Here is a 27,102-nt window from a genome sequence, read left to right as displayed (position 1 = left end):
GGGGGGGGGGCTTGAACCCCTGAGCCCCCCCTCAATACGCCACTGATCAGAACCATTAAAAATTGGTTTGCGTTAAGTGAAGCAAGTAATTTTCCACAAAAAACGATAAAATCTTAAAAATGACAAACTTGTTTGGGTTTGTGGCAATAAATTGCATTAAAAAAAGTTCCAATATCATAGATAGAATGCAATTATAACTGATGACTAGTCTGTTTTTTATTTGAGTAGATTTATGAACTGATTTACCGGTCTGGGTCTGCACAAATGACTTTGGTTTCTTAAAGCTCAATTTAAAATGGTTCTACGTATGAAAAAGAGGTTTGATATGAGAACAACGAACAACCATTGTTTATGTATGTTGAAATGAATAATTGTTTTATTGGGTTCTTAAGTCCATGACCTCTGTGGTACAAATGTGCATGATTTAGATTGTATTTAGAAAAATTAAGCCCACTTGCAGTACAAGCATCTGAATAGTTGTTATAGATATTTGATCAAATCTTTGAGCATTTACCTATCTGGTTTGGAATTGATATAAGCTTATATGTATCTTATAAGCTTTACTTTATATAAAGTTGTGTCATATTAAGTATTTTCAACACGCCATTCGTTTTTTGCTTTCTAAATTTGTGTTTGTATACACTAGTCAAAATGGTTAGGACATTTAACTAAAATTTTTAGAATACGTTGCAGAGCAATCGTCCTAACATATAAAATACCATTAGTGAGTTATTCTTAAGCAATTACATATAGTTCATTGATAATACAATATCAGGCTATCACAGAAAACATATAGAAATTCGGAATGCAGAGTTTAGAAAAGAGGAGTTAAACAAATTTTTATCAAATTTTGTAATCTAAACATTAAAAGTTTAGGTTCTCCTAATGTTAACCAGGGAGCTAACTCTAATATAGATCTCATCAGAAAATCAATAAATCGACTTTATTAAATAAAGATCTTCAAATTCTTATGTCTCTGTTTCAGAAGTCAAACTTTTTCAATCTTGGTTGACGTGAATTACGTTTATGGTTTTGTATGCTACATTTCAATACATTTTTTGACCCAAACTTGATGTTCAAGTTTTGTTTTTTGTCAACACATACAAACCGTGTTTTTTCTACAGTTCAATATTTCCTGAGTTGTAAAAAACACGGCTGTAATCAATATCTGACAAAAATTTTAATTTAATGTCTTAATCTTCAAGAAGTGAATGTTTATCCAAAAAAACATTTTATTCTTCGATAAAACTTAAGCTTGTTGGAGAAAATCACATACAAAGAAACGACATAAAAATATTGTGGGTATGTGTTTCTTATTTAACTAATGAATTAGATTTTTTTTTAAAATGGCGTATTTTCATAGGAGTATAAAGTCATTTGAATTTTGCTTATGTTTTTTGACCAGCTAGGGCAAGTATTGGTTACGTGTCAAAAAAAAAAACCTAATTTTCTCGAAAGCGGCTTTAAAAATTTTAATTAAATTTTGTGCAAACCAATTATATTGGAACTGTTAAAAAACTCAGTAACGGAAAAACGACGTTGCCGTTTTCCGCTGTAGTAGGTATATATTTTTATTTCGTTAACGGCTCAACAGATTTTGTTTAAAACTTGTGGTCAGATTTTTCTTATAATCTAAAATGATATAATGTGTATTTAAAGTCGTATTTCTAAAAATAATCTTTTGGAATCATACTTAGCCTAAAACTTCAATTTAACAGTCAGGATTTAATTATTCTATTTTTCATAAAAAGAAATCTTATTAAGTAAGAAAAGAAGCCCTTTTTTCATCTTCATCAATACCAGTGTAATTTTTGCAATATTATGTGTTCAGTATTAATGTATTGATGTTTGACAAAGTTGCAATATTTGATACTCTTGGTCAAAAAAATTATTTGGCAGGGAATTATCAAAAAATCAGCCAAAAATCAGAATTACTACACTTGACTCACGTCTGATGTAAAAGGTTAGTGGACTATATCGGCCCCTAATACCAAGAACTGGGTAACTTCATTAGAGTTATTAAAACTTTTTTCCAAATTCAAAAATGAAAAATACAAAATTAATGAAATTTCGAAGAATTATATCAAATCAATATTTTATTGTTATTTTGTACTATTTTTCTCTAGTTTTTAATAGTTTCATTTAGTGATTCAAGTACAAATGATTAATAAAACTGTTGACCTTCTTCACCACTCCTCTAGTAATGTGCTTTTACACATAAATTAATGGACCGAAAAAACCCAAATATATGACATTAAGACTTATAACCGTTTTGTATAGTGTTTTCATCATTTCAAAGATGACATTAAATGATATACATGCCAGCATATATTTTGATGAGTTCAATTTCTATGAAAAAATATATAATGAGTTCATGGTCGTCATGGTCGTATATCTTTTTATGAACAATTACAAATAATTTAATTGAAACAATGATTTATTTTAATGATACAGTTTATAGAGTAATAACCTAATTATTTTTTTGTATTGGGCAAAAAAAATGCGTGCGTTTATCTTTATTTTGTTTACTAATGAATTGTTTTATTTTAAACACTTCAAATTTCACTAAAATGACGAAGGGTTTATAATAAAATTAATATAATTTTTAATTTACCATCATAACAAAGAATTATGAAATTTTTTGTCCTTACACATGAATGCGTTGCAGGTTTAATTATATGTAGAAAAAAAAATGTGTCAATTTTGATTACATTCAACATACTTTTTTATGCACTTTTGATCTTTAATTATTTGTAATATTGACATACAAGATAATAAAACTGTGTTGTCTTATATTTTTCTAATACAAAGTTACACAACCAATCTCACTACTATCACTGAATATTGATGTTTTCTTTGATTATTTCAAAGTGTATGGTTTATTTATTATTAACATAAATTTATTGTTGATTATTTAAGTGTATAAACAAAAAATCTTAACCTTGAAAAATTCGCACGACTTCTATCGACAGTAAACAAAAAAAAAATTATAGGGTCCAAAACTTACAAAACTCTAAATGAGTTCCCCGAAAAGAATATGCGCAATATCACGTGCAAGTATGTACATCTTCAATGTGCGTATATACAAAAGTGCACTCTCACAGCAGAGAGTAATATGCCAAAAAATAAAAATAAAAGTTGCTACGAAACTGTTAAGTGACCCCAATACGTGATAAGCATATACAATCCATAACATTGCCTTTATGAATATAATTGTAAATTTATAATCTGTAGGCCATTTTAAAGCGTGACTTTAACTTTATGCTGCTGCGTTATAGTCTTGGGTTGACTTAAAGACTTACAATTTACTTGAAATATAAATCCAATTACATAAGACAATTTATAAATTGCTGCAGCATACCATCATCATCATTATCATCAGCAAACAATAATGTCTGATCTGGTTCTACACTTATTACCTTAAAACACCTCATTCCTCATCCAATAGTGTTCCCTAACGTAAACATTACTGTGTCCAGCAGAGACACAGACTTTAATTACATAATACAAATAACTTGCACATTCGACTGTGTTAAACTATACGTCAAAAATCTGAAACAGCATTAATCAGTAAAGTTAAAGAAAATCGGTTAAATAATAATTAATTTTTCATCTTCAACTCATAATGTAGGCTTTAAGTATAGTTACTATATAGCCATCGTCATAGCATTATAAACTACTATCTCACTTCGGTTACTTTCCTTTAATTTCAGTTTTATTGCTCAAGCGATAAATAAACTCGCGCAGTGCAATAAGCAAGCAACGCCATCGCCATGTTTAACAGGTACCGTACCCAGTGGCCATATTTATTTTTGTTGATCAACAATGAGGCTGGCTTTTCTCTTCCGGATATCATTGCTTTGGTATACGTTTCGAATTCGAATTTACCACAAATTCGAATTATATTGAATTGGTGGTAAAATGCAACTCATTTCGTGAGTGAATTTTTGTCTACACTTCACTGAATCGTTTATATGGCCCGTAGGTGGTGGGTAGGTAATAATCGTACCAGCAATGGATTACACCAAAGAAGTTACAACCACAAAGCTTATACAATAAAATAAAGCCCCCTTGTCTGGCTTGATGTAAAGTTACAAAAAAAAAATTCGTGAAAGTGGCATTCCAAGAGTTATTTTAAATCATTTACACTGCTCAGCTCTGCGGTATAATTATTCTTCATTAATTTGCAGATTTTTTTGTAAAATTTTTCTTACTGACAGTTGATGTTCCACTGAAGTAGACCGAACCGAAGAGTATTTAAATATTTGGACAAACATTAAGAGTTGTTTGTTATTATGGAGTTTTTTTTTTCTGTTGGAGTCTGTCAATTTTTAGATTAATGGTTATTCACACATTACGCGGGTATATGCGTCTAGACTAGAGTGGTCATTACAATGAGATATAGACAGCAGCAAAAAAAAAATAGCTCGTCGACTCTTTGCATGATCTACGAGTAGATAGATATGACAGTGATTACCTTGAACTTGACAGTGAACTAAAGACTCTGAGAAGAAGATGAAAAAAAAATACAAATAAATTACTACCTGAAACCAATGATGGTAAAAATTTGCTGAAATATATGTATTTGTGCAAGAGCAGAAAACTACTAATTATATAATTGATGAGAAGATTCAAATTTTTTGTTTGTTGTTTGTGTTTTTTTTTTTTTTGGTATGACAAATATAATAAATGGTTAGAGGATAGGTATTTAAATTTTACCGGCTATTTGGAAATAGGAAACATTAAGTTATGTATCATTTTGACATAAATGACTTAACTGGTTAACTTTTTTTTCTCGAAACCTATCTCTATATGCTTATTATTAATTTATTCAATAATAAGTTTTTAAATATTTATAGATGATATTTAAATGTTCTTTATATTTATTTGGAGATTTATGGGTCAAATTAATAAAGCAGTTTTTTCGAATATTGGGTGAGAAATTTTTTTAACCAAAAGTTCTATTAAAAGCTTGTTTTATATATTTTGAAACTTTAAGAAAAATTAATAATTTACATATTTGTGGTTGTTTATTAACTTGTATCCTTAAATTTAAACAAACTAGGGGACTTGTTTTTTTTTAATATAAATTTTAAATGTTAAAAAATTAAGATACACATTTTAAGGGGTATAATGCATATAAAAGAAATATCAAAAGTTAATTAGCGCTGACAGCTTATGGTCATTAAGGAAACTGGCTTAAAGATTAAAGAAATTATAAAAAACAATCACTTCTGAACTTTTCACTCATTTTAAGAACGCAACTTCAACTGGAAAATACTTTTAGCATATGAAATCATTTAAATAGACTATCCAAAAAGTATTTGGCACCCCTTTGAAGATGGCATAGTGATACTGAACGTTACGTATCCACACTTACGTAATGTTAGTATTGTATTAAAACATTTGCATTTTCCGCAGAACGTAAAAGTAATAGTGTCACTAATCAGAAACATGAAAATTCAATGTTCTTCCATTTCAAAATACCAAAAAATATTTTTCAAGTTTCCGTGTGATAAAAAAATTCATAAAATACAATTGCTTATATTTCTATTCTTGATTTTGTGGTCGTGTCTTTTATAGATTCAGTTATTTTAGGGATTGGAATGGTTGAACACTCTATTTACTGTCCTTAAATTACCAAAAAAAAACAGTTTTTAACCATTTTTCTTGTCGTTTCGTCACTGGAACTGGTACCGCGTGTGAAATTTGGCCGTAAAAGAGTGGTTTATGTATAGTATATTACTATTATTATTCATGTTTTTTTTCCAGAATATTTTACATTCACATCTGGTGGGTCCTTAAATCTTTATTTCCTTAATGCATAGCATAACGCATGCAACTTTTGTACCGTATAAAAAAACTAACGTCTGGTTCGCGCATACTCTTGCTCTTTTAGTAAAAGTTGCTTTTTATATAATAAATGAATAATAATAAAAAAAAATTTAAACAAAGTACTATTATGTGTCCAAATTTTCAAAAATGTTTCAGAAAGAATTTTGTATACCATTCTTAAGAAATTATTAATTCACAAATTAAAACCAAGTTTGAAAGAATGCATCAATCCATAAAAAAATAATCCATTAGATAAAAACCAAAGATAATATTTTTGAAAATTTTGAATACTCGTGTATTTTTATACTGTGAAAATATTCTACGAAAGAAAAGAGACCGGTTCATTATATTTTCTTCTAGTTAAGATCATGTCATTTTTTCAGCGCTTAGAATTTGAAGCGGAATAGAGGCTGATGTTGAGCAATTAAATTGTTGTTATTTAGAAAAACTTTGATTCTATTAAATAATTTTTAGAACTTTGCTCAAGAATAGAAAAATTGCAAAAGGTCGGTTTTCAGATGGGATGATTTTGGCAAAAGCAAACTTTGGTAATTTTCCAGTTGCAAGGATTAACCAGGGGTGATCAGAATTGTATTTCAAATGTAAGTTATTTGTCGGAGCAAAACGTGAAGTAAAATCTTTATAAAATCAAGTGGAAGTGTTTAGATACATAAATAAAGAACACAGTTTAAAAAAAAAGACCAATCCATGGGGTTAGTATAGTGATATGATAATAAAAAAGGTTTTTGATATCTTCTTCTGAAGGCAAAATAAATAAATAACCAAGGACAAGACTGTACCCCCAACTTGTTCAACTTAAAAACGGATCACATACAAAAATTAACTTGGATCATTTATTTTCTTTAATATTAATTTTTTACTTGCTCTATAGGGCAAGTATTGGTTTCGTGTAGAAAAAAAAATTGAGGTTTTATTCAAAACCAACATTACGATGATGGAGAAGATCAAAAAGTGGTTTTTGTCATGCCGTCCGTCGGTCTGTGCGTCTGTGCGTCCATCTGTACATCGAGCTAGGGCCTAAACGGATGGTTGAATTTGCTTGAAACTTGGTACAGATGATTTTTACGTAATTCCCTAGACCCATTTTTTTTAATTTTTTTAATATCTCCATTTTAACGCATACCTCCCATATAACGTTTTCGAGGTATTGCAAATTTCTCGAAAACGGCTCTAACGATTTCGATCAAATTTGGTGTGCGGAATACTCTTATCAATTCTAACAAAACTGCGTTTTTAGTTTTTCTCAAAAAATGCGGAGAACGGAAATATGGCGTTGCCGTTTTTCAAAAATTGACATATATATTTTATGTTCATATATTTCATCAAAGCTTTAATTATTTTATTTAAAATTTACAGAGATCATTAAGTATAAAATGTTAAACAAAAATATTTTTAAAAACATTTTTGAAAAAAAAAATTTTTGAATTTAATTTTTAAACTTTTGATTTTTTTTTTTTGATTTTTTTTTTCTACAAAATCTTAAATTTCCAATAGATATTTAAGATAAAGATACTGTGAAGTACAAGAGCAAGTACGTGCGACCCAGTCGTGCATTTTATTTTAAGAAGTAATTAAATTTAAATTGTATATCAAAAAAAGAACACAAATTATAAACAATTTTACCTAAAGAATATGCCTTGCACTTTTTGAATTAACTCATAGCTTACAAGATGAAGTTTCAATGAACCAAAAGGTTCATTACAACTACCAGTTTTTATCATAATCACCAACCCTCTTTATAAAGCTTACAAGAGTCTACAACACCTTCAAGAATTCAAAGTTGATGTTAACGGCCGGTCAGAAGAAGACCTCGGTTTGGGTGGAACATATCTGATTACTATCTTCTAAAATGTTATTCAGATAAGTATTGAAAAACTTGTTAGCCATGGAAATTATTGGGCAATTTATAGTTTTCATATAAAAGACTATTTATAACAGCAATCATCTGTAAGCAATAATTATACTTAAAACTGGAAGACAGTTTAGGTCATAATAAAAGAAGATGATTACAAATTAAAGAAAAAAATTGTAAATCAGATACAAAATGTAAATTACTATATTCTCAATAATTCTTATCTGATTTTTTTTTTCAATGCAGCTTTTTCATTTTCTTATAGTGATACTTTTCCCTCACACCCTGTACATTTACATATAGCAAACTTTCAATTCATCACTATATTGGTCTTCTTTGCAAAAATTAACTCAATTATACTAAAACGTTAACTTCACATTAAAATCAATTATGTTAAATAACAGCAGGAGAAAGCAAATCTTATTGTTCCTGCCTATATGTACCAACGTGTATCCTTTTTTTTTCTACAATTATATGTTTGTATCCAAGCAAATCTCTTTCGCTTTTTATATATCAGTGCTTATTTTTTTTTTTAATTTTATTTCTTCTTTGTTATGCAACTCTACACCGAGTGAGTTTAATATTTCAATGTCGTTATATTGGCGCGGTTTTTATTGCTCTTTGATGGGGACTTCGGCCGTTCAACATTTAGTGAAAGTGTTCTCATTTTCTTGGTGTTTTGCAAATGTGTAGTACGAAAATGGTGAAAAACATACAAACAACTTCAAAGCAATAGCAACAAAACAACAACAAAAAACGTGACTCAAGAAAATAAATCCATATGAATGTATCTCACAGAGTGATCTGATACTTGGTTTGGATTACTACAAAAAAAAATTTGCTTTTTTCTTGGTTTTTTTGTTTCTGCTCTCTTCAGATGGTTATACACATTGTCATTTGGGTGGCTAGAGCCGGGCTTATTCGTCACATTGTGCGAAAAAAAAGATATAAACTTTCTATGCAAATCTTTGGGTAGTGTTGTGTTTGGATCTTTAACCTCATGATTAACCGAATGACATTTTTTTTTTGTCATAGTTAAGTAAGAAAATGATAAAAAAAAAGAAATATTGTGACATGTGGCTTTTGACAAAAAGGTGCAATTTCTTTGGACATAAATATGTTAAACGGGATCAACAAAGTTGGAACTTTTTTATACTTTTGTGTTAATGTAAGAAAATATTACATTGAACTTAACTCGAGAAATAGAAATCCATTTGTTTTGTATTACAACAGCAAAGAGCAACAAGTCAAACTTGTTTCTGATTTTGTTTGTGAATTTTGTTGAATAATAAAAGATTTTTGCTAAGGTGGTTTCAGCTATTTTTATACAAAAAAAAATAATGATAAACAAATTGAGAAGCAAACATGTGTTTTAGGTTTTGACTTTGATTAGATTTAAAATTGATGCATGTTTTAACCAAACAAAGTTTTAGCCAAACCTTTAGCAAAATAAAAAAAAAAAATGTCTCACTTAAAATAAGATCGCTTTAAAGATTTAGTGATGAATTTCAATTTTTTATGCAACACACATGAATAAACTACTTGAAACGAAAGAGCTGAGTATCGAACTTGAATTAAGGTTTGCTTTCTTGGCAAATAAGAAGCTAACCTTATTCTGAACAGGTTAAATGCCGAAAACTTGAAGATTTGAGAATGAAATTTAAAGTAATGAGCAGATATGTTTGCATCAGTTAGGAGGGCTTAATTACCACAATTCGCATTTCGGGCTTTTCTCGTTTTTGAAATGACAAACCAACGATTAGCGGTTTTTCTAGGCCAATGGCCATTTACGGGATTCGAACTCAACACATTTAATTTTTTCCGCGCGATAAATCAAAATCTTTTGATTATCTTGAAATTTCCTACCTATTTGATTATACTCAGTATTTTGTTATTAATTTCTTTTTTTTTTAATTTGTGTAAAGTTTTCACACTAATTTATTATTAGCCCTTATTATTGTGGATGAAAAGTATGGTCACGTTGCATTCAAACCATATTACAACAAAATTATTTTCACAGGCTTAAAGTAAGATATACAAAAGAGGCGAACCCTTATATTTACTTAATTTATCGAAAACCGGTCATATAACTGCCCCTTCATCTTGCCTCTTAATTTCTAGCTTTTGATATTTCATTTTAATAGAAAAATAAAGTTGCATGTATTGGCTTGTTTAAAATATTTACGGTTAATAATTTTAAATTTTTGTATGCCTGTCAAGTGTTGTTCTTAAGATACTTGTTCATGCTTCATTATAAAACAAAAGAGTTGAGAAGCGAACTTTTTTTTGACAACACCGCCAAATTACTCAAATACTTATTATTAATTACTTAAAAGCTGAAATGCCAAGTGTTTGGATAACAAAAATCCGATTAATTTATTCAAACAAATAAACTTTAAAACCACAATCACCACCAGTTTCAGTTCGAATCTTTTTAAAGCATCTTCAGAAAAGATTCTTCTGGAAATTATCATGCTAACCAGATTTTATATAATTGACTCCTTAATTCGTCTTGTTTGTTTTGATTAATTATACCTCCAAAATCTATGTATAACTGCACCTGTAAACAAACAAGTAACAAAACAAGAAATCACAACAAAAACAAACAAATTACCACAACCCCCTAAAGCAAAATGTGTGCTCCATTCAAAAATCTTATTAAAATGTAATTTATAGACTGACGTCAAACCAGACACCTTTTTCTAACCTCATATTGATGGTATTTTTCTTTTGAAGAATGTTTATTGCTATATCTTATATGGCATGGCGTAGCAAATGTGTGTCCAACAGTTTCTCTAACATTTAAAAAAATAACCGACACAGGCTTTGGCTATAATGTTTAATATATATTTTTTCGAATATTTTGCACGTACGCCAATGCTTGGATATATAATAATTTCAACACAAGTGTCATACCGATTTGCATAATTACTCAGAGTATGCAATTTTGGGAGATTATATTGGCTGTACGAGGAAACCATGTGGTTCGTTAAAAAAGTTCTAAGTATTTTTGTTACCAAATTTATTTATTGCTTATGATAGTTTTTGAAGGTGTGTACAATACATATAAGTAAGATGAAGTTTTAAAAAAGTCACGTGCAAGAAATATTTAATGGGGAGCCCAAAACACATGTTTTGCAAAAACAAAAAATTAATGAGTTTTCTTTCTGATTATGATCAATAGTTGTTTAATTTTTTACTATTAAATTTAAGTTTTTATATTCATGTCATCTTAGTGTAAAAACAAGTAGTCGTTAACAGTTTGAAGGTAACAAAATATCTGAACACTTGCCTTGAAACAACATCTTAATTTTGTAATCAATTTATTTGAAGATTTGTTTTTGGGTGTGAACCAATTCGAGGCTTTGTTAAAAGTTCATGAGTACAACTTAGAATCGTAAAAAGCCGAAAAAAAAGTAGTTTAATCACTCTGTGTCACATATATGCATAGTAAAATGTGTTTAAGGTGATTGGTAACAAACCGCATTCAACATGTAATGTTTGAAATATTTTTTTTTTTTTTGTATTCTATGCAGATTTCATTAAAAGAAATGTGACTCTTTATACACAATTAAAATATTATTAAAAGATGAAGAATATGCATTATACTCAACCAATTAAATTAATTATTTTTAAATTAAATTGGATTTCATTAAACTCTCTTACTCATCTTTAAAATATAATAAACAATCTTGACAAACATAAATTTATTCTTAACTGATGGCCATTTACTATTAAAACTTCCGTGCTAAAAATTTAAATGAACCTTATTAGAATAAAATATTTGCTACATAATTTTTGTTGAATTGAAAAAAAAAAAAACCGTAGCAAAATTTTAAAACTTATATTGTATGCTTATTTTACAATTATAATGGAGAACTTACGGAGCCATGTGTAAATTATCGTTAATAAGTTATATATAAAAGTTTTTTGAAAGGATCCTTAGATATACATAAATAACAAGAAAAAAGAGTCACAGTTTAAAAGTAAAAGGACGAAAGCAATTTTCTTTAACAAATTAATTCAAATTGCCATTATATTCTCAATGAGCTATTATTTCATAATACGAAACGAAATTACTTAATATCGTTGCAAAGCTTGTTGTGTTCAAAAGTAGTATTTAATTTAAAAAGTCCGTTTTCAAGTAGTTAAACAGTTAAATCAAAATCCAGGAAAAACTCATTTCCTATTAAGTTGAACTATGGAGTGTTTTAAAAGTACTTGAAGGTATACTTCAAATTGTAAACAAAACATTGCAAAATGTTTTTTTTTTTTTCTTTGGTGTGTTTTGTCAACAAGACTATTACAACAATCAGATAGGTACTTTCATTAAAATTGTATATTGTAAAAAGTGTTACTTAAAGAGAGTATCACCTCATAAAAACACACGATTTTCTTTCATATAGTTAACAACAAAAATATTATTTCGTTTCCACTTTCATTGCAACCAATTAAGCTTCTACCCAGCTTAAGTATGATTTTTTTATCTCACTTGTTGTTCCGATACAATAATTGCCTCATCGCATGCATATACACTTGAAACCTGTGCAAAAAAAAAAAAAACAACGTTGTCGGTCGTTGGTCGTCGTCGTCGCCAAAACCTTAATGTGATTCCTTCGAAGTTTGAAATGCAAAAAAAAAAAAAAAACTCAAAAACTGACTGAAACTGAAAGTAACTACACTTTCTGTGCATGCTTGAAAAGAAGTATTGTTTTGGTAGGTGGTATGATAGAGTGTATAACGTACCATCTACTACAAAACGCCATTATACGGACACGCTCCGTATTCATCACAAACTCCAAACAATACACCAACAACAACAATCGCGATGTTTGATGATTTCTATTTTCCAATTTAAATTCAATGTGGAATTATATTTGTAATTATTAACATCATTTGGCATCTGGCTTATGTAGTTTATGTCTACTAAAGCTAGTTATTGTGAGCACTTGATGAAATTTAAAATTAAAATTCCAAAACCGAACGATTGTCTTAAAACTAAAAGACGTAAGACCTTAAACGTAGGTTAATACGTGATCAAATAATAAGCTTTTCGTTGTTGAGAGACAGCTACTTGTTTGTTATGTTATTGAGGATGCTCCATATATTTTTTGTTTTTTTGTTAAGTTTATGCTTCTTCATTCATTCAAGTCTTGTTTTTTGCTTGCCGTCGGTAAGAAAAATTACTTAATCATAAAAAAGTAATAAAAGACAATAAGAAAAACATTTAATTAAAGATGGCTCTACAGCAACTGTGCTTTTTGTTTAACGTACTGTTAGACGTTTGAAGAATATTATACTCAAAATGCTAACAAAAATTATTACCTATTATCTTAGACATTTATGTGTTAATTAGTTTTTAGCAATCATAAATCATGACATGACTTTTGTGTAAAAAGGGCGTCTATAATTAAAAAGAAAAAAGTTTTATTCCCACGTAATTTACATGTTAGGAGTTAAAGATATGTGTAATTTTAATTTAAAATTTTTTTAAGACTTGTAATTTAATCAAATTTTATAAGTATACAATGTTAGAAAAAGAAGAATAAGCAAAATAATGTTGATAAGATATAAAATTAAAGAACATAGAATATCAAACATAAGTACAATTGTGTATATTTTTTTTTGTTATCAGTTGCTTTTTTAAAAGTCAATAAAAACTATTGTTTTTGAGCTTTTGACCTATAGGGTAGAGTTGCCTAATTCCGGCCCTCTCCAGTAGCCGGCCACTTTTCAGAAAAATCCTTATAACTATAGTGATTTCGTAGGATTTATTCCAAATTTTTGCTCTTATTCTGTTCTTTCAAATGTCTCTCCTAAAATTACAATATTCTTATTATTCTTGTTATTCAGTTTTCTTAGAAAAAAATAAGTTTTTTTAAAGTGATCCAATCGGGTATGGTTTTTTTAAATTTTACTGCCGAAACCTACTATCGTTATTAGTGTTTTGTGGAAACAATTTCGGAGCTAATGCTTTGAAATGTTGTTTTTCTTATTAAATATATATTATTCTTCAAATAAAATAGGTTTTAAATAGAAAAAAGATGTGAATTTTGGTAATTTTAAGGGGGAAGGAGATAGAACTCAAAAAAGCTTTGAAATTCAAGAGTTTCCTGTATTCGGCCCCCTTTTATTGATAAAAGTTTAAAAAATGGGGAAAAATAAATACATTTTTAAATCATTTGATGTTAGAACTTATTAACAATCAAAATTGTTTCTAAATTCTTAAAACACAAAAATTTAAATAAAAAACATTCAATTTATTTAAGCTTGACCTTATAAAGTCAGTGGCCGGAAATGGGACACTAGATGGCCGAAAATAGGAAACAAAGGCCGGATTTAGGAGAATCGGACTTTTTTATACAAAAACTTAAATAAAATATTTTTGGGAACTATTAATAACTATTTTTTTAACCATACCAAAAAATTATTAAGTAAAGTACGTTTTATTTCAAGAATTATTCGAAAATGTTGATATTTGACGTTTCTGTGCTTTATTTTATGAGACAGAATCCTTAAGGGGCCGGCTACTAGCAACTCTACCCTATACCACCAAAACGCTGGACATTTTTTCGTAATAAAGATTTTTTTAGATTCCCTACTTTTATGAAATCTTACTTAACTCTGGTAAACGCCGGAAAAGAAGTATAAATTCAAGAACGTTATCCAACTAAGTAACTCTTTAATCCAGCTTTACATCTCGCAACAAACAGCACATACATATAGTGCCTTTAAACTCTAGATTTTAAGTAAACACTCTGTTATCAAGCTAGAGAAAACGGTTATTTAGAAACCTTTAACCGATTTCATTAAAATTTAAAACTTACTTTTATAAAAAATTGGTTAGTGTAAGTTTAGATAAACTGGAAGAAAATACACTATGTTTTAAAAAACATCAACTTTATTTGTAATAAAATAGCCAAAACAATTTTTTTCCCAATAATAATATAATTCCTAAAGTTTCGGTGGTTTGTGCAAATGATTATGACGATTGGTTCATTTCAAAAACTCTTCAACAATACCCACTTTAGTATCTAAATCAAATGTCAGAAAGATTATAGAATCATAGAGAAGTATTTTGGATGCGATTTACCAACACCCATTCAATTTAAGATAAATACTTTAAAATGGCTTACTATAAATCAAGTTGAAAATTGAAACTAAAAGCTAACACAAAAAAAAAAACCACTAGAATGCTAAAGCCTTTTCAAATAAGATAAAGGGATGTAATATCAAAAGTAAATAAATGTGCCATAATTTTGAGCTGGAGTGTATAACACCCAAAATATATTTTATGTCTTATTTTAGAATTTTAAAAATGTTTTGCTTATTTTTGTATCATAACAAAAATTCAAATAATTCGTTTTTATTTTATGATGAAATTTCTCAAAACAATATTAATTAAAGAAATACATATTTTGACCGAGTATTAGGCTGTCATTATACAATACAAAGAGCGTTAAAGTATTTTTGAATTCCCGGATGAGAAAAAACAATAAGGATCGAACAGCGCACAGGGTGGTGTTAGGTGCAAGAAGTGAGGTGATAAAACTTAACACTTTTTAAAATATTGTGTAGATGTCTTAAATTTAATAATTTGCGAAGTTATATCTTTTGGGCTCAAGTTGTAACAAGTTTTTAGGATGGTATCAACAGCTCAGTTACTTTGTCAATTATACAGAGGAAAACCGTGTGTCAAATTCGGTTAGTATTTGACTTTAAATATCCAGCGCAACATTATCAAAAATATCAAAGATAGTTTATTTAAATTTTTGAAAATTTTGTGTTACATACTCAATCTTAGGTACATACTCAATGTTGAAAGTTGAAAACTTAAGGTTAATTTGGTCATGTGTAAATAACCAATAATAATACCAAAAATTAAAAATATTGGATTTGACACAGTCAAATGCATCCCTTACACAAAAATTTACCATTAAGCTCTTATATATAAATCTATAATTTAATAAACAAAACCCATAAGCTTTGTAAGCTTTGTTTTATTTTTGTAATTTTTCTTGTTTTATTTTATTTTCGTGGAGTTAAAGCCCATTCACAAGAAGAAACAGAAGCAGGATCTATTTTGTTTTGATTTTCGTATACACTCGGGCGTATACTTACTATTTTGTTCCTTTCAGAAAAAAAGTAATATTAAAAAACACAAACTGCATTTTAAACAAACAAAGTAATTACTCATTTTGGAAAAAAAAACATGAGTAATTCATACTGTCTGCATTGTGGTTTTACCGTTTTTTATTATTAGCATAATTTGTATCCTCTTGTCTAAAATTGCAAAAACAAAAATCTATTAGCAATCAAACAAATTTAGATAACTCAAATGATATTTGAAATGCAAATACAATTTACTTGACCTGAATTTTTGGTAACTTAAGAAAAATTAAGAAAATATTTTTTGCAGATTTTAAGAACCTTCAAATATACACCACAAGTCTTATTTATTTTCATCATTTTCAGGAAGTCTATAACAAAAAATACCAAAAAATTCTTCAGGGGCATTAAGTTATTCAATGGATTATTTACATAAGGAAGTGAAAAATACCGATACCATAGCATAAGTTACTTTCAAAATTGAGTGAGATTTATGCGCAAATTTCGAACAATATAAAACATAATTCTTGATCACGTGTCGCGTACATTTTCAATGAACACAGGGATTTACTGAAACATAATCGAAACCAAATATTCTTGTTCCGATTTTAACCACAAATATTTTGTCTATAGCAAATGAATATTTATGATCCAAAGAACCTTCGAGTTTAATTGTTAAAAATATAACAACAAAAAAAAACTGGGTGAATATTAAGGTGTCTATAATAGGTACAAGAAATTAAAGATCTTTTAAATTTTAATTTGATAAAAAAGCTATTACCAAGAGCAACTTAAAAGTGCAAATTTTGATAGTGGCATGTTTTCAAGTTAAATTAATCATATATTAACTAAATTAACTCGAAAAACCTGAAAACACTTTGCCTATTTTTTTTTTTAGATTTTAATTATTAAAATCCATTCAACTTTCAAAGCAAGTTAAATTTTCCAAACATTTTGTTGTTCTTTTTAGTTCCGTTTGGTTAATGTATTTTTTGTTTGTTTATTTTATAAAATGACAATTATAGATATTGGATTAAATTTCGATTTTTGACAGGTTTTTTTGGCGCAGAAGTTAACATGTGAGACCTTTCCAAAAGCCATTAACATTATTAATGGATTGATCACATAAATGTCACATTTATGGCAATGAAAGTGATGTGATTCTTTCCTTTAATGCACATCAAGATATTATAAACCAATAAAAGCCGTTGTCATCTTGCTACTCTGTTGTCAGAAAGAAGCCACTGACATTTACAAATATGCGGCACAAACGTGTTGCAATTAATAAACTAATGGCGCAGAGACATCTTTTTGTCTACAATCTACCGGCGATTGTTAAGAAATCAATTCGAGTTAAAAAAAACGAAGATTTATTTGCATTTTAATGATAATTAAGTTGGTTGTTAATGTCACGCATCACACCGCTACATTTATGACATATGACACATAATCATTATACTAAACAAAATATAACGACAATATGGCTAGAAAAAAATTAAAATGTATATTTTTATGACCCAGTAAAAAGATGCGGGTTTTCTGAATTTCCCAAAATATATCTTCAACCTGATTTCACTCTCTGCATAAAAAATGTATGCACAAACTATGACCAACTATAGTGGTATAGTCAAGGCAAAAAAGTGCGTAAATGAAACCCTGGTCAAGTGTATAACAGGATTGATGTTTTTTTTCCACAAAAAAAAATTAAAAATAAAAAAATATATAATATGGAACTTGGTTAACATGAAGACATCCGGTTTGAAGATATCTCGTAAAAGTAAATGTCGGTATTCAAAATTTCAGTTTATCCATAAGAAAAAATAAAAAAATAATCAAACCTTTTTTATTTTCTCTTGGTGCTTCCTTCTCAAAACTGCAGATTTATTTGTAATTTTAATTTTTTATTTATTTTTTAATAAATTTAAATTTTCTATCGAAAAAGAAAATCTATTAAATTCACTTAATTTTTGAATTTTTTTTTTTTCTCAATTCACAATCACTTTTGAGACCGTACGATCATGTAACGAACTTTTTTGTATAAGGGTATGGATTTTTATAAATGATTTAAATTTATTTTAATTTACAATCATTTCTGCAATTTTTTTTTTATTTTCACTTAAAATGTTGAAAAATCTTACGAATAACTTATCCACACTGAATGGGGGTAAGATAGATACAAAAAAAAATTAAAAACGGAAGATAATTCGGCTCACTATATAGGAACTAATCCTGGACGAACATTCAACTACGACGGTTAACAGTGGTTTGACTGCAATCGACCAACAGACAAGATAGAGTAGGTGCTTTTGTTGAGACCCCTTTTTTGGTGCCCACTATACCTCATTTTACACACAGAAAGTAACTTTTTTCATTTTTGTTGTATTTAAAATTAAGTTGATGGACGTTGGTACGCGGTAACAACGACGACGAACGCACTCGTATCGTTGTGGGTATAGTTTTTAAGTGGGGTATATTTAAAGTTGTATTTTTGCGTCTTGAACTACGAAGAGCAACAAAGAGAACGACTTGACTTGGTGATATGAAGTTGGTAGAGTTTAAGTTTTAAAGGAAGGTATATGGACAAGTTAAGAGTATAATCTTTAAAAGCTTTTATATATTTTTTTGTTTTCTTACCAAATTTGATTAATCACTCGATGGAAAATTTAATTAGTTACTTACTAGTTTTTTTGTGTTTGGATGTAAGGTGCATTTAAACTCATGTAAATCACACAAGTTTTGATGCAAAAGATTACATTTCGCAAAATGCGATTTCTTGTCAATGTTTACTTTTATCGTTCTATTGGCACAAAAACGCACATTTCTCAAAATGTTTGTGCTTGCTTTTTCTGTTAGCCATTTATTTTTTATTTTGGAAGGATATTACGTTTGTAACTTTGAATCTTTTTCTTTTGGTGTTCAAATTTAAAAATTTTCACTTTCATTGAACATATTTACCTATTTATTATTAGAACAAATCATATTTTTTTTTGTTTTAACTTATTTTGTTTTGGACTGAACAATCTACACTGAGAACTATTATTACTTCTTAAAAATACGTTTCTTTAATTTTGATTTTTTAGAAGTAAAAACCATTTTAAGTATCAGTTGACGTTGAGAAGAAAATGTAACGATTTTAAGCTGAATTTATTCATAGAAATGATCAATGAGCATTTATGTATGTGTCCTGCTTATTTTCATCATACAATTTCGAAAATACTTATCACATCATCTTCTTTTGGGGTGTGAAATTTAACATAAAATTCGCCAGCCGCTATTAAATATTCTATCTGCACAGTCATACATAACTTTTCAGATATTTTTTCTTTCACCATGCAGAGTGGTATACACCTAGAGAGGTCGTGTTGAAAAAAAATTGAATATTATAATACTAGTACATGAAATTGGTCAAAGGAAAATGATTTGTGTTGACTCTCAATGATATCCTAATTGAATATAAAATTATTAAATTTTAGATTTTCGATCAAGATGTTTTTGTAAAATGACTGTGTAAAGTTAACAACTCCAAATGCGAAAATATATAGATAATAATTCCATATTTTCTAAATTGTGTCACTTGACTAAAAACACATAAAAAAGGAAATAATGGTATAAAACAGGTTCTGTAGGAAAACAGTCGTTAATGTGTTCCAAACTCAGGACACGGAAATTTATTAATAAATCTTTCTTATAAGCTCTGAGTCATATGTAGTATAGTTAAGGGCTATCAACAAGAAGAAACAAAAACTAAACAAAATTAGTTTGGTTTCGCATACACTCGGGCGTATACTTACTATTTTTTTTTTTTTACTTGATTTTGACTCAATAAATTTTTAGAAAAACTACAATTATTAATTTTCAAAAGAAGAAGATAAAAAGTGCTGTTTGGTTTCGACACCCTAACAGTTAATGAATTTTAGTTATTTAACAAAATGAAATATTTACCTACATATATCTTTTTGTTTGTATTGAAGGAAATTCTTAAAGTTACAACTTGTTTTTGAAAAATTATAACACACAAACAAAAAAAAGGAATTTGTCAAATCTTTCCCCATCAAGGGAGCCTTCGTCAACCTCCGGCATAGGTTGGGAGATCAAGTCAAATAGAGAAAAAAAAACAAGAGAAAAGCTCAATAATGCAGAAATATATTATTAAATGTAATAAAGTTTACTTACTGTAATAATACATGGTTAAAAGATTATATTTTTTTTGTTGTTTTCTGATTCGGGACAAAATTGTTGTTCTTTTAATTTCGTTCTTTTTTGAAGCACTTGAAGGAGTTTCTGTAATATCTTAATAAAAAAGTAGTTTTCCGACACTTATTAAATTAACTAAAAGTTAAATAATCCTAATAAAAAGCACCAAAGGGAGTATTTGACACTTTGTCGAAGCCTCCCCAATTGTTGATGACGAACCCTCCCTTATGCACTTTTTTACTATTTTCGAACAAAAATCTATATATATTTCAATTGTCTCTTAAAATAAACTGATACAAATAAAGAACACATATTCAAAACTTAACATTTAAAGAAACACTGAATGAATTAACAAAATAATTATGAAAAGAACTCAACAACTTACCGGATAAATTTAACAAATTTTTTGCCAAAAACTTGTTTTGGCGACCGACTATGGGTGTTTTCATAAACGTCTGCCTAACTTAGGCCTGCGTTAGTCGTGTTCATAAAGTCAGATCTGCGATCGGACTAACGTCATTATGTCGTCAACATCGGGCAGATTGCGCAGCCAAAATTTTACTGCTGCAGAACTCACGAAGAAATTTATTTGACTCTTGATTCAATTTTTTTTTGTTAATAAATGTAAATATTGTAAAAAAATGAAAAGCAAACATATTAATTAGGGTGGTGCAAAAAATTGTTTTTTTCATTTTTCGAATAATTTAATTTTAATGATGCAGAAAATTTCTAAATTGTGTTTTTTGATACAATGAGTTTTAATTGATTTTTTTCGTACTAGGGTGGCTCTAAAAAATGTTATCTTCTACGGTTGCTAGTGGAATTCGAAAAATTCAACGTGGATATTATTATGGCCAAATTATCGAAGAAAAAAAAATTTTCCATTACGGTGGTTCAAAAACATTTTTTTAAGTTATTGAAAAAAAAAAAATAATTTTCACTGCAGAGAAAGTTTTAAAGCATGGTTTATGAAATATAATGTAAAATTGGGGTAGGTATTTTCGAATTAGGGGGCTAAGAAAAATGGTATATTTTACATTTACGCTTGGAATTCAACCAAATTCAATTTAATTAATTTGACATGAATTTTATATTACTATAGCAAAAACGCACTTAAAAAACTTTGTGTGCACTAAAAATCATTTTTTTTTTTTTCAAACGCAAAAAAAAAACTTTCTTGAACACCCTAATTAAAAATATTTTTTCCATAAAAATCATTTTTACTTGCGATATAGGTACTATAGGGCAAGTTTAGGATTCGTAAAAAAAATCGAACTCGAGATAACAATTTTACATGACATTTTGGAAATAAAAGATATTTTATTTCTTATGAAATTATTCAATACGTCTTTATTGATTTGATTATAAACAAGAATTGATTATTGAAAAATATGAAAATTGAAAACTAATAATTTGATGAAACGATCGAAATATTAATTTAAAGTAAAACGTAAACAAAGTAGTAACAAGTAATAAAAAGTAAATGTAGTGGCTATCGCCACACTATTCCCCTACGGAATGAAAAAAAAAAAAAAATGTTTTATCTATAGCGGTTCGGTGGTCGTACATGCCTTCCGGATCGAGTTGTTTTGAATTTTGAGTGAAGTAAAGATGTTGATGTTGATGTTTTAGTAAAATCTTCTTGTAAGACGAAGGCTGGTTTTACTCTATCGATTGAAACTTTTATAATTTGATTATTGATTTTTAAAGAAACATTCTTTTCATCTCTTGATGTAATTTCATATGGCCCTTTGTATGGTTGTTGAAGGGATCTTCGAATGGGGCCAATCCTTAGAAAAACATAACTACAGTTGTTCAACAGTTCTTTAAACACAAATGACCCATGTTGAGAATGTCTTGAGGCTGGTATAGGTCGTAGGCGTGAAATGCATTTTCGAAGACGATCAAGAAAATGTGAAGGATCAATAACTTCATTTTGTGTCGGTTTTGCAAGAAATTCTCCTGGCAGTCGCAGTGGTTCACCATAAACCAATTCTGCTGACGTTGCCTTAATATCTTCTTTGAAAGCAGACCTTATTCCAAGCAAAACAAGTGGAAGTGCTTCAATCCAATTTTCATTAGAATGAGCCATGATTGCAGCTTTTAACTGCCGGTGAAAGCGTTCAATCATACCGTTCGCTTGAGGATGCCAAGCCATGGTGTGGCGGAGTTCGATACCAAACTGTTTTGCGACATCTTTAAAGGTATGTGAGGTAAACTGAGATCCTCTATCTACAGTTAGTTTTTCGGGGCATCCAAAACGGGATATCCAACACGATAATAGTCCCATAGTGACAGACTCGGCTGTAATAGTTTGCAATGGACATACCTCTGACCACCGAGTGAATCGATCGGTGATTGTAAGGCAATATCGGTAGGAGTTAACTGGTGGTAACGGTCCAATTATGTCGGCATGCACATGTGAAAATCGAGTAGATGGTGTTGCGAAATTTCCTAAAGATGATTTAACATGTCGAGATACTTTGGAGCGTTGGCAAGAGATACAACATCGGGCCCAAACACGGCAATCTTTGCGCATTGAAGGCCAAACAAAGCGGTCACCAATTAATTTTGTTGAAGTTTTGGCTCCTGGGTGGCTCATGTTGTGCAGAGTTTCAAAAACCTGACGACGATAAGACTTAGTTAAATATGGTCGTGGCTTACCTGTCGATGTGTCACAATAAAGATGCATCGATGTTCTAGGCATCAAAACTTTCTTTAAAATGAGGGATGTGGTGTTGTTCGCGAGAAGATTTTGAAGTTCTTCATCTTCTTCTTGTGAAACTGCGAGGGCTTGATAATCGACAACGGAAGATATGGCTTCAATGCGGGAGAGAGCATCGGCAACAATATTATCTTCTCCTCCAATATGTTGAATGTCGGTAGAGTACTGAGCAATAAATGTAAGATGATTTTGTTGAACAGGTGAAAGTTTTTCTCGTTTTTGTTTAAAAGCGTGAACCAAAGGTTTGTGGTCAGTATAAATTGTAAATACTTGACCTTCCAACATATGACGAAAATGTTGGACTGCTTCATATATTGCTAGTAGTTCTCGATGGTAAGTTGGCCAAGCGTTCTCTCTCTCAGATAATTTCTTTGAAAAGAATGACAAGGGTTGCCAACTGCCTTTTATCTTCTGCATTATACAAGCTCCAATTGAGTGGTTTGATGCATCAGTAAAAAGACCAAGTTCTGCTGCGTAGCTTGGATGGACAAGAAGAGTTGCGGAAGATAAAGCGGCTTTACAGCTCTTGAAGACTTCTTCTAACTCTGGTGTCCATGGAACTGGTTGAGATCCTTTGAGTTGGGGATTGCTGATGGCATTGTGAAGTGGAGCTTGAATCTCAGATGCTTTTGGGATGAATCTTCGGTAGAAATCTAGCATTCCAAGAAAACGACGAAGGCCTTTTGCTGTTTTCGGGAGCGGGTAGTCTTCAATAGTCTTAACACGTTCTTTGGGAGGTTTGATTCCTTCAGAATTTACCGTGTATCCAAGGAACTTTACTTCTGAAGCAACAAAAACGCACTTTGATGGATTTATGACCATACCATAATTTGAAAGTCGTTCAAAAATTAGGCGCAAGTGGTTCATATGTTCTTCTGTGGTCTTGGAATAAACCAGGATATCGTCTACATATGTGAAGCAAAAGTCCAGTCCAAATAGAATTTCATCCATCAAACGTTGGAAGGTGTTTCCAGCATTCCTCAGTCCAAAAGTCATAAACATAAACTCGTAGGAACCAAATGGAGTTGTAATGGCTGTTTTGCATACGTCATCAGGGTTAATGGGAATTTGTTGATATGCCTTCAACAAATCAATAGTTGAAAACACATTGCTTCCATTGATGTTGTAAGTGAAATCATGGATATGACGAGAAGAGTACTTATCTGGAATCGTTCGGGCATTCAATGCACGATAATCTCCACAGGGACGCCAACCATTATCGCCTTTAGGTGCTAGATGAAGTGGTGAACACCATGGGCTATCTGAAGGTCGGATAGTTCCAGCAAGTAACATGTCAGCAAATTCCTTCTTGGCAATCTTTAGTTTTTCTGGAGCCAATCGACGAGGGCGACACTGTATTGGAGGGCCTGGTGTTGTGCGGATATGATGCACAGTTTTGTGCTTAATAACTCTAGGCAAACCAGCAGGACGAGTAATTTCTTGAAATTCAGTCAATAAAGCAGTGCATGGCGATGAAATTTGAATTGTTTTCACACTGTTGTGCTGAATTGAAGTGGTTTTTCCAGTTGATTGAAGTCCAGTGTATGTGTCGATTAGGCGTTTCGATTGACAGTCAGGTAGCAAATGATAGTGGGCAAGGAAGTCTGACCCTATTATAGGAATGCTTACGTCAGCTACAACGAATCTCCAAATGAAACTTCGTCGTAATCCCAAATTCAAATCGAGGTGCAGAAATCCATATGTTTTTATTACGGTATCATTTGCAGCGCTTAAATCGTAATCAGTGAAAGGACGTCGTTTTGGTAAGCAAGATAGGTCAGATCCGGTATCGATGAGGAATTGATGTTTTGAATTTTGGTCGGTTACAAAGAGACGGCTTCCAGGAACATTGCAGTCATTCGCCGTCATTATAGACTGCTGTTTTAGTTTCCCTGAAAACTACAAGGTTTATTACACTTACGTGCATTGTGCTGGTATCTGGAGTGATACCAACACCATCCTTCTCTCTTCGCAGACTTAGAACTGCTTCTTGAATTTTGTCTTCCTCGACCCTTAGAGCGATTTCGAAAAGTTCTATTCGAAGATAGCTCTGCAACTTGTCTTGTGAGAGTGTCAATGGCTTCGAAAAGGGCTTGTGAATTTTGGTTCGGTTCATTATTTGATGTTGCATGAACGGCAAAAGGAACTGGTGGTGGAGAAACTTCAACGATTTTATCAGCAAGCTCAGAAAGCTGATCAGGAGAAAGATCTGATCTCGATGTAAGGATTGCTTGAACGTTCGATGGTAAACGTCGCAACCAAAGTTGTCGCAACAAATTGTCTTGCAGAACTGATGGACCAGCAAGAGAACGAAGGTGACGAAGAAATTGTGAAGGCTTTCGATCACCAAGTTCTTCATCACTGATGAGTTGTCGGACACGTTGCTCTTCTGATGCTGATAAGCGTTCAATGAGCTTCTTTTTTAGAACAGTGAAGGGGTTTTGTTCTGGGATCGAGGTTATGATATCTTCTACTTCGGAAGCCACACGAGTATCCAGCTGTGAAACAACATAATGAAATTTAGTGGTTTCATTTGTTATGTCCGAGATAATAAATTGGGACTCAGCTTGAGAAAACCATAAGCTGGGCCGTTCGGCCCAAAACGGTGGAAGTTTCACTGCCACACGGTTGATTGTTGGTTGTGTTGGAGGTCTTGCGTTTTGTTGTTGATTCTGCAGAAGTCGAGAATTTTCTTCTCGGAGAGCAGCAAGTTCAGCTTCCTGTTCTGCATTCATTTTATATTTGAATTCTTGTTAAAGATTGGTAGGTACTTATTCTAAGTCGGGGTCACCAATTTGGAAATAAAAGATATTTTATTTCTTATGAAATTATTCAATACGTCTTTATTGATTTGATTATAAACAAGAATTGATTATTGAAAAATATGAAAATTGAAAACTAATAATTTGATGAAACGATCGAAATATTAATTTAAAGTAAAACGTAAACAAAGTAGTAACAAGTAATAAAAAGTAAATGTAGTGGCTATCGCCACAACATTACGATGATGGAGAATGCCAAAAAAGTGGGTCCGGCAATTCTGTCTGTCTGTCTGTCTCTATCTGGAGCTGCAGCCTAAACGAGTGAAGTGATTTTCTTCAAACTTGGTGGTTAGCAGTTTTTGGTGATTCCCTAGAGGGGAAATTGAAATTTTTTTTTTATGACCAAAACTAACGGTACCTGCCATATAACGGAAATAGAAAAGTTAATTTTTTTCAAAAACGGCTCTAACGATTTTGATTAAAATTTTTGTGTTTAGTACTACACATAAGAGCCAACTTTTTAAATAAAAAAAATATTTTTTGTACCGTTATTAACGGTACCTGTCATAGAACGGTTTTTTTCGTTTCTGAATATCTCGTACAACATTAACCCGATTTAAATGAAAATTTTTATACAAAAGTGTGTAAGTAAAGATAATATTAAAATTTTAGAAAATTTTCAAAAAACGCATTTTTGGTTTTTTTAAAAATATTTCAAAATTTTTTTTTGAAAAATCAATTTTTTGAAAACGAATCAATGAAAAAATTTGAAATTTAGTTTTTATGTGTAAATTAATTATTTCTTCAAAATAGCATACCAACTTTTTTTTTTGAAAAATGTTAAAAAATTTTTATATATAAAAAATTATTTTTTTAAAAAACGGCTCCTACAATTTTATACAAAATGGCATATTTTTTATTTTTTTAAGATAATTTAAAACGGAGTTTAATTAATTATAAAAACAGATTTAATTTTTTTATACTACTTATGAAATTTCTTCAAAATATCAAATTTTAAATATCTTGAATGAAAAGCTTTAACATTATAGTTACTTTAAGCATAAGAGCAAGTACGTGCGACCCCAGTCGTGCAATTTATTTTTTTTCAAACGCAAAAAAAAAAAACTTTCTTGAACACCCTAATTAAAAATATTTTTTCCATAGATAATTTGTTCCAAATGTGAACCACTCGGTGTTCTTATAATTTTTTTTTAGAAGAAAGTATGTATTTTTTTTTGAGCCACCCTAATGTGACACGGTTTATAAAATTTTTGTATTATTAAAAACAATATTTTCGGGAACTGAAAAGTAAATATTTTTTGCTTATTAAACAAAACTCATTCTGTGTTCATTTTTTATATTTTTTTTTTCTGACGTTTATGAACACTCAGTGACTGCTGAAAATTGTACCAACGCAGGCCTGCAAACATTCTGCAGAATTGGTGTGTTCATTAATAAAGCAAAGCAGAAAGACGATTGTACTAACGCAGATTTCCGACGTTTATGAAAACACCCTATTTCCAAGAGTTAGGTTTCACTGCACATTTTGTTTGCTGTTTTTTCAGTCATTAGAGTAACGGTTTTTCGTAAACCGAAAGAGATAA

The 27,102-nt window shown here is 30.0% G+C and overlaps 2 protein-coding genes across 2 annotated transcripts in view; both read right to left on the bottom strand.

Moving 5' to 3' along the window:
• LOC129921364 (UDP-glucosyltransferase 2) overlaps positions 1-18,235 on the bottom strand; it is a 33,419-nt gene extending 15,184 nt beyond the window's left edge. The window contains exon 1 of the mRNA XM_056003166.1: positions 17,656-18,235. The gene's annotated coding sequence lies outside the window, so the exon portion shown is untranslated. The remainder of the gene's footprint in view (positions 1-17,655) is intronic.
• Positions 18,236-24,619: 6,384 nt separating this feature from the next.
• On the bottom strand, positions 24,620-25,471 carry LOC129911573 (uncharacterized). The gene has a single exon (XM_055989408.1). The coding sequence runs from the start codon at positions 25,469-25,471 to the stop codon at positions 24,620-24,622; it is 852 nt and encodes a 283-aa protein (XP_055845383.1).
• Positions 25,472-27,102: the final 1,631 nt, after the last annotated feature.

This window comes from Episyrphus balteatus, chromosome 1, assembly GCF_945859705.1.
Source record: "Episyrphus balteatus chromosome 1, idEpiBalt1.1, whole genome shotgun sequence".
Classification (NCBI taxonomy): Eukaryota; Metazoa; Arthropoda; class Insecta; order Diptera; family Syrphidae; genus Episyrphus; species Episyrphus balteatus.
The sequence above is the reverse complement of the archived record's forward strand: the minus strand, read 5'-3'. Positions and strand labels throughout refer to the sequence as shown.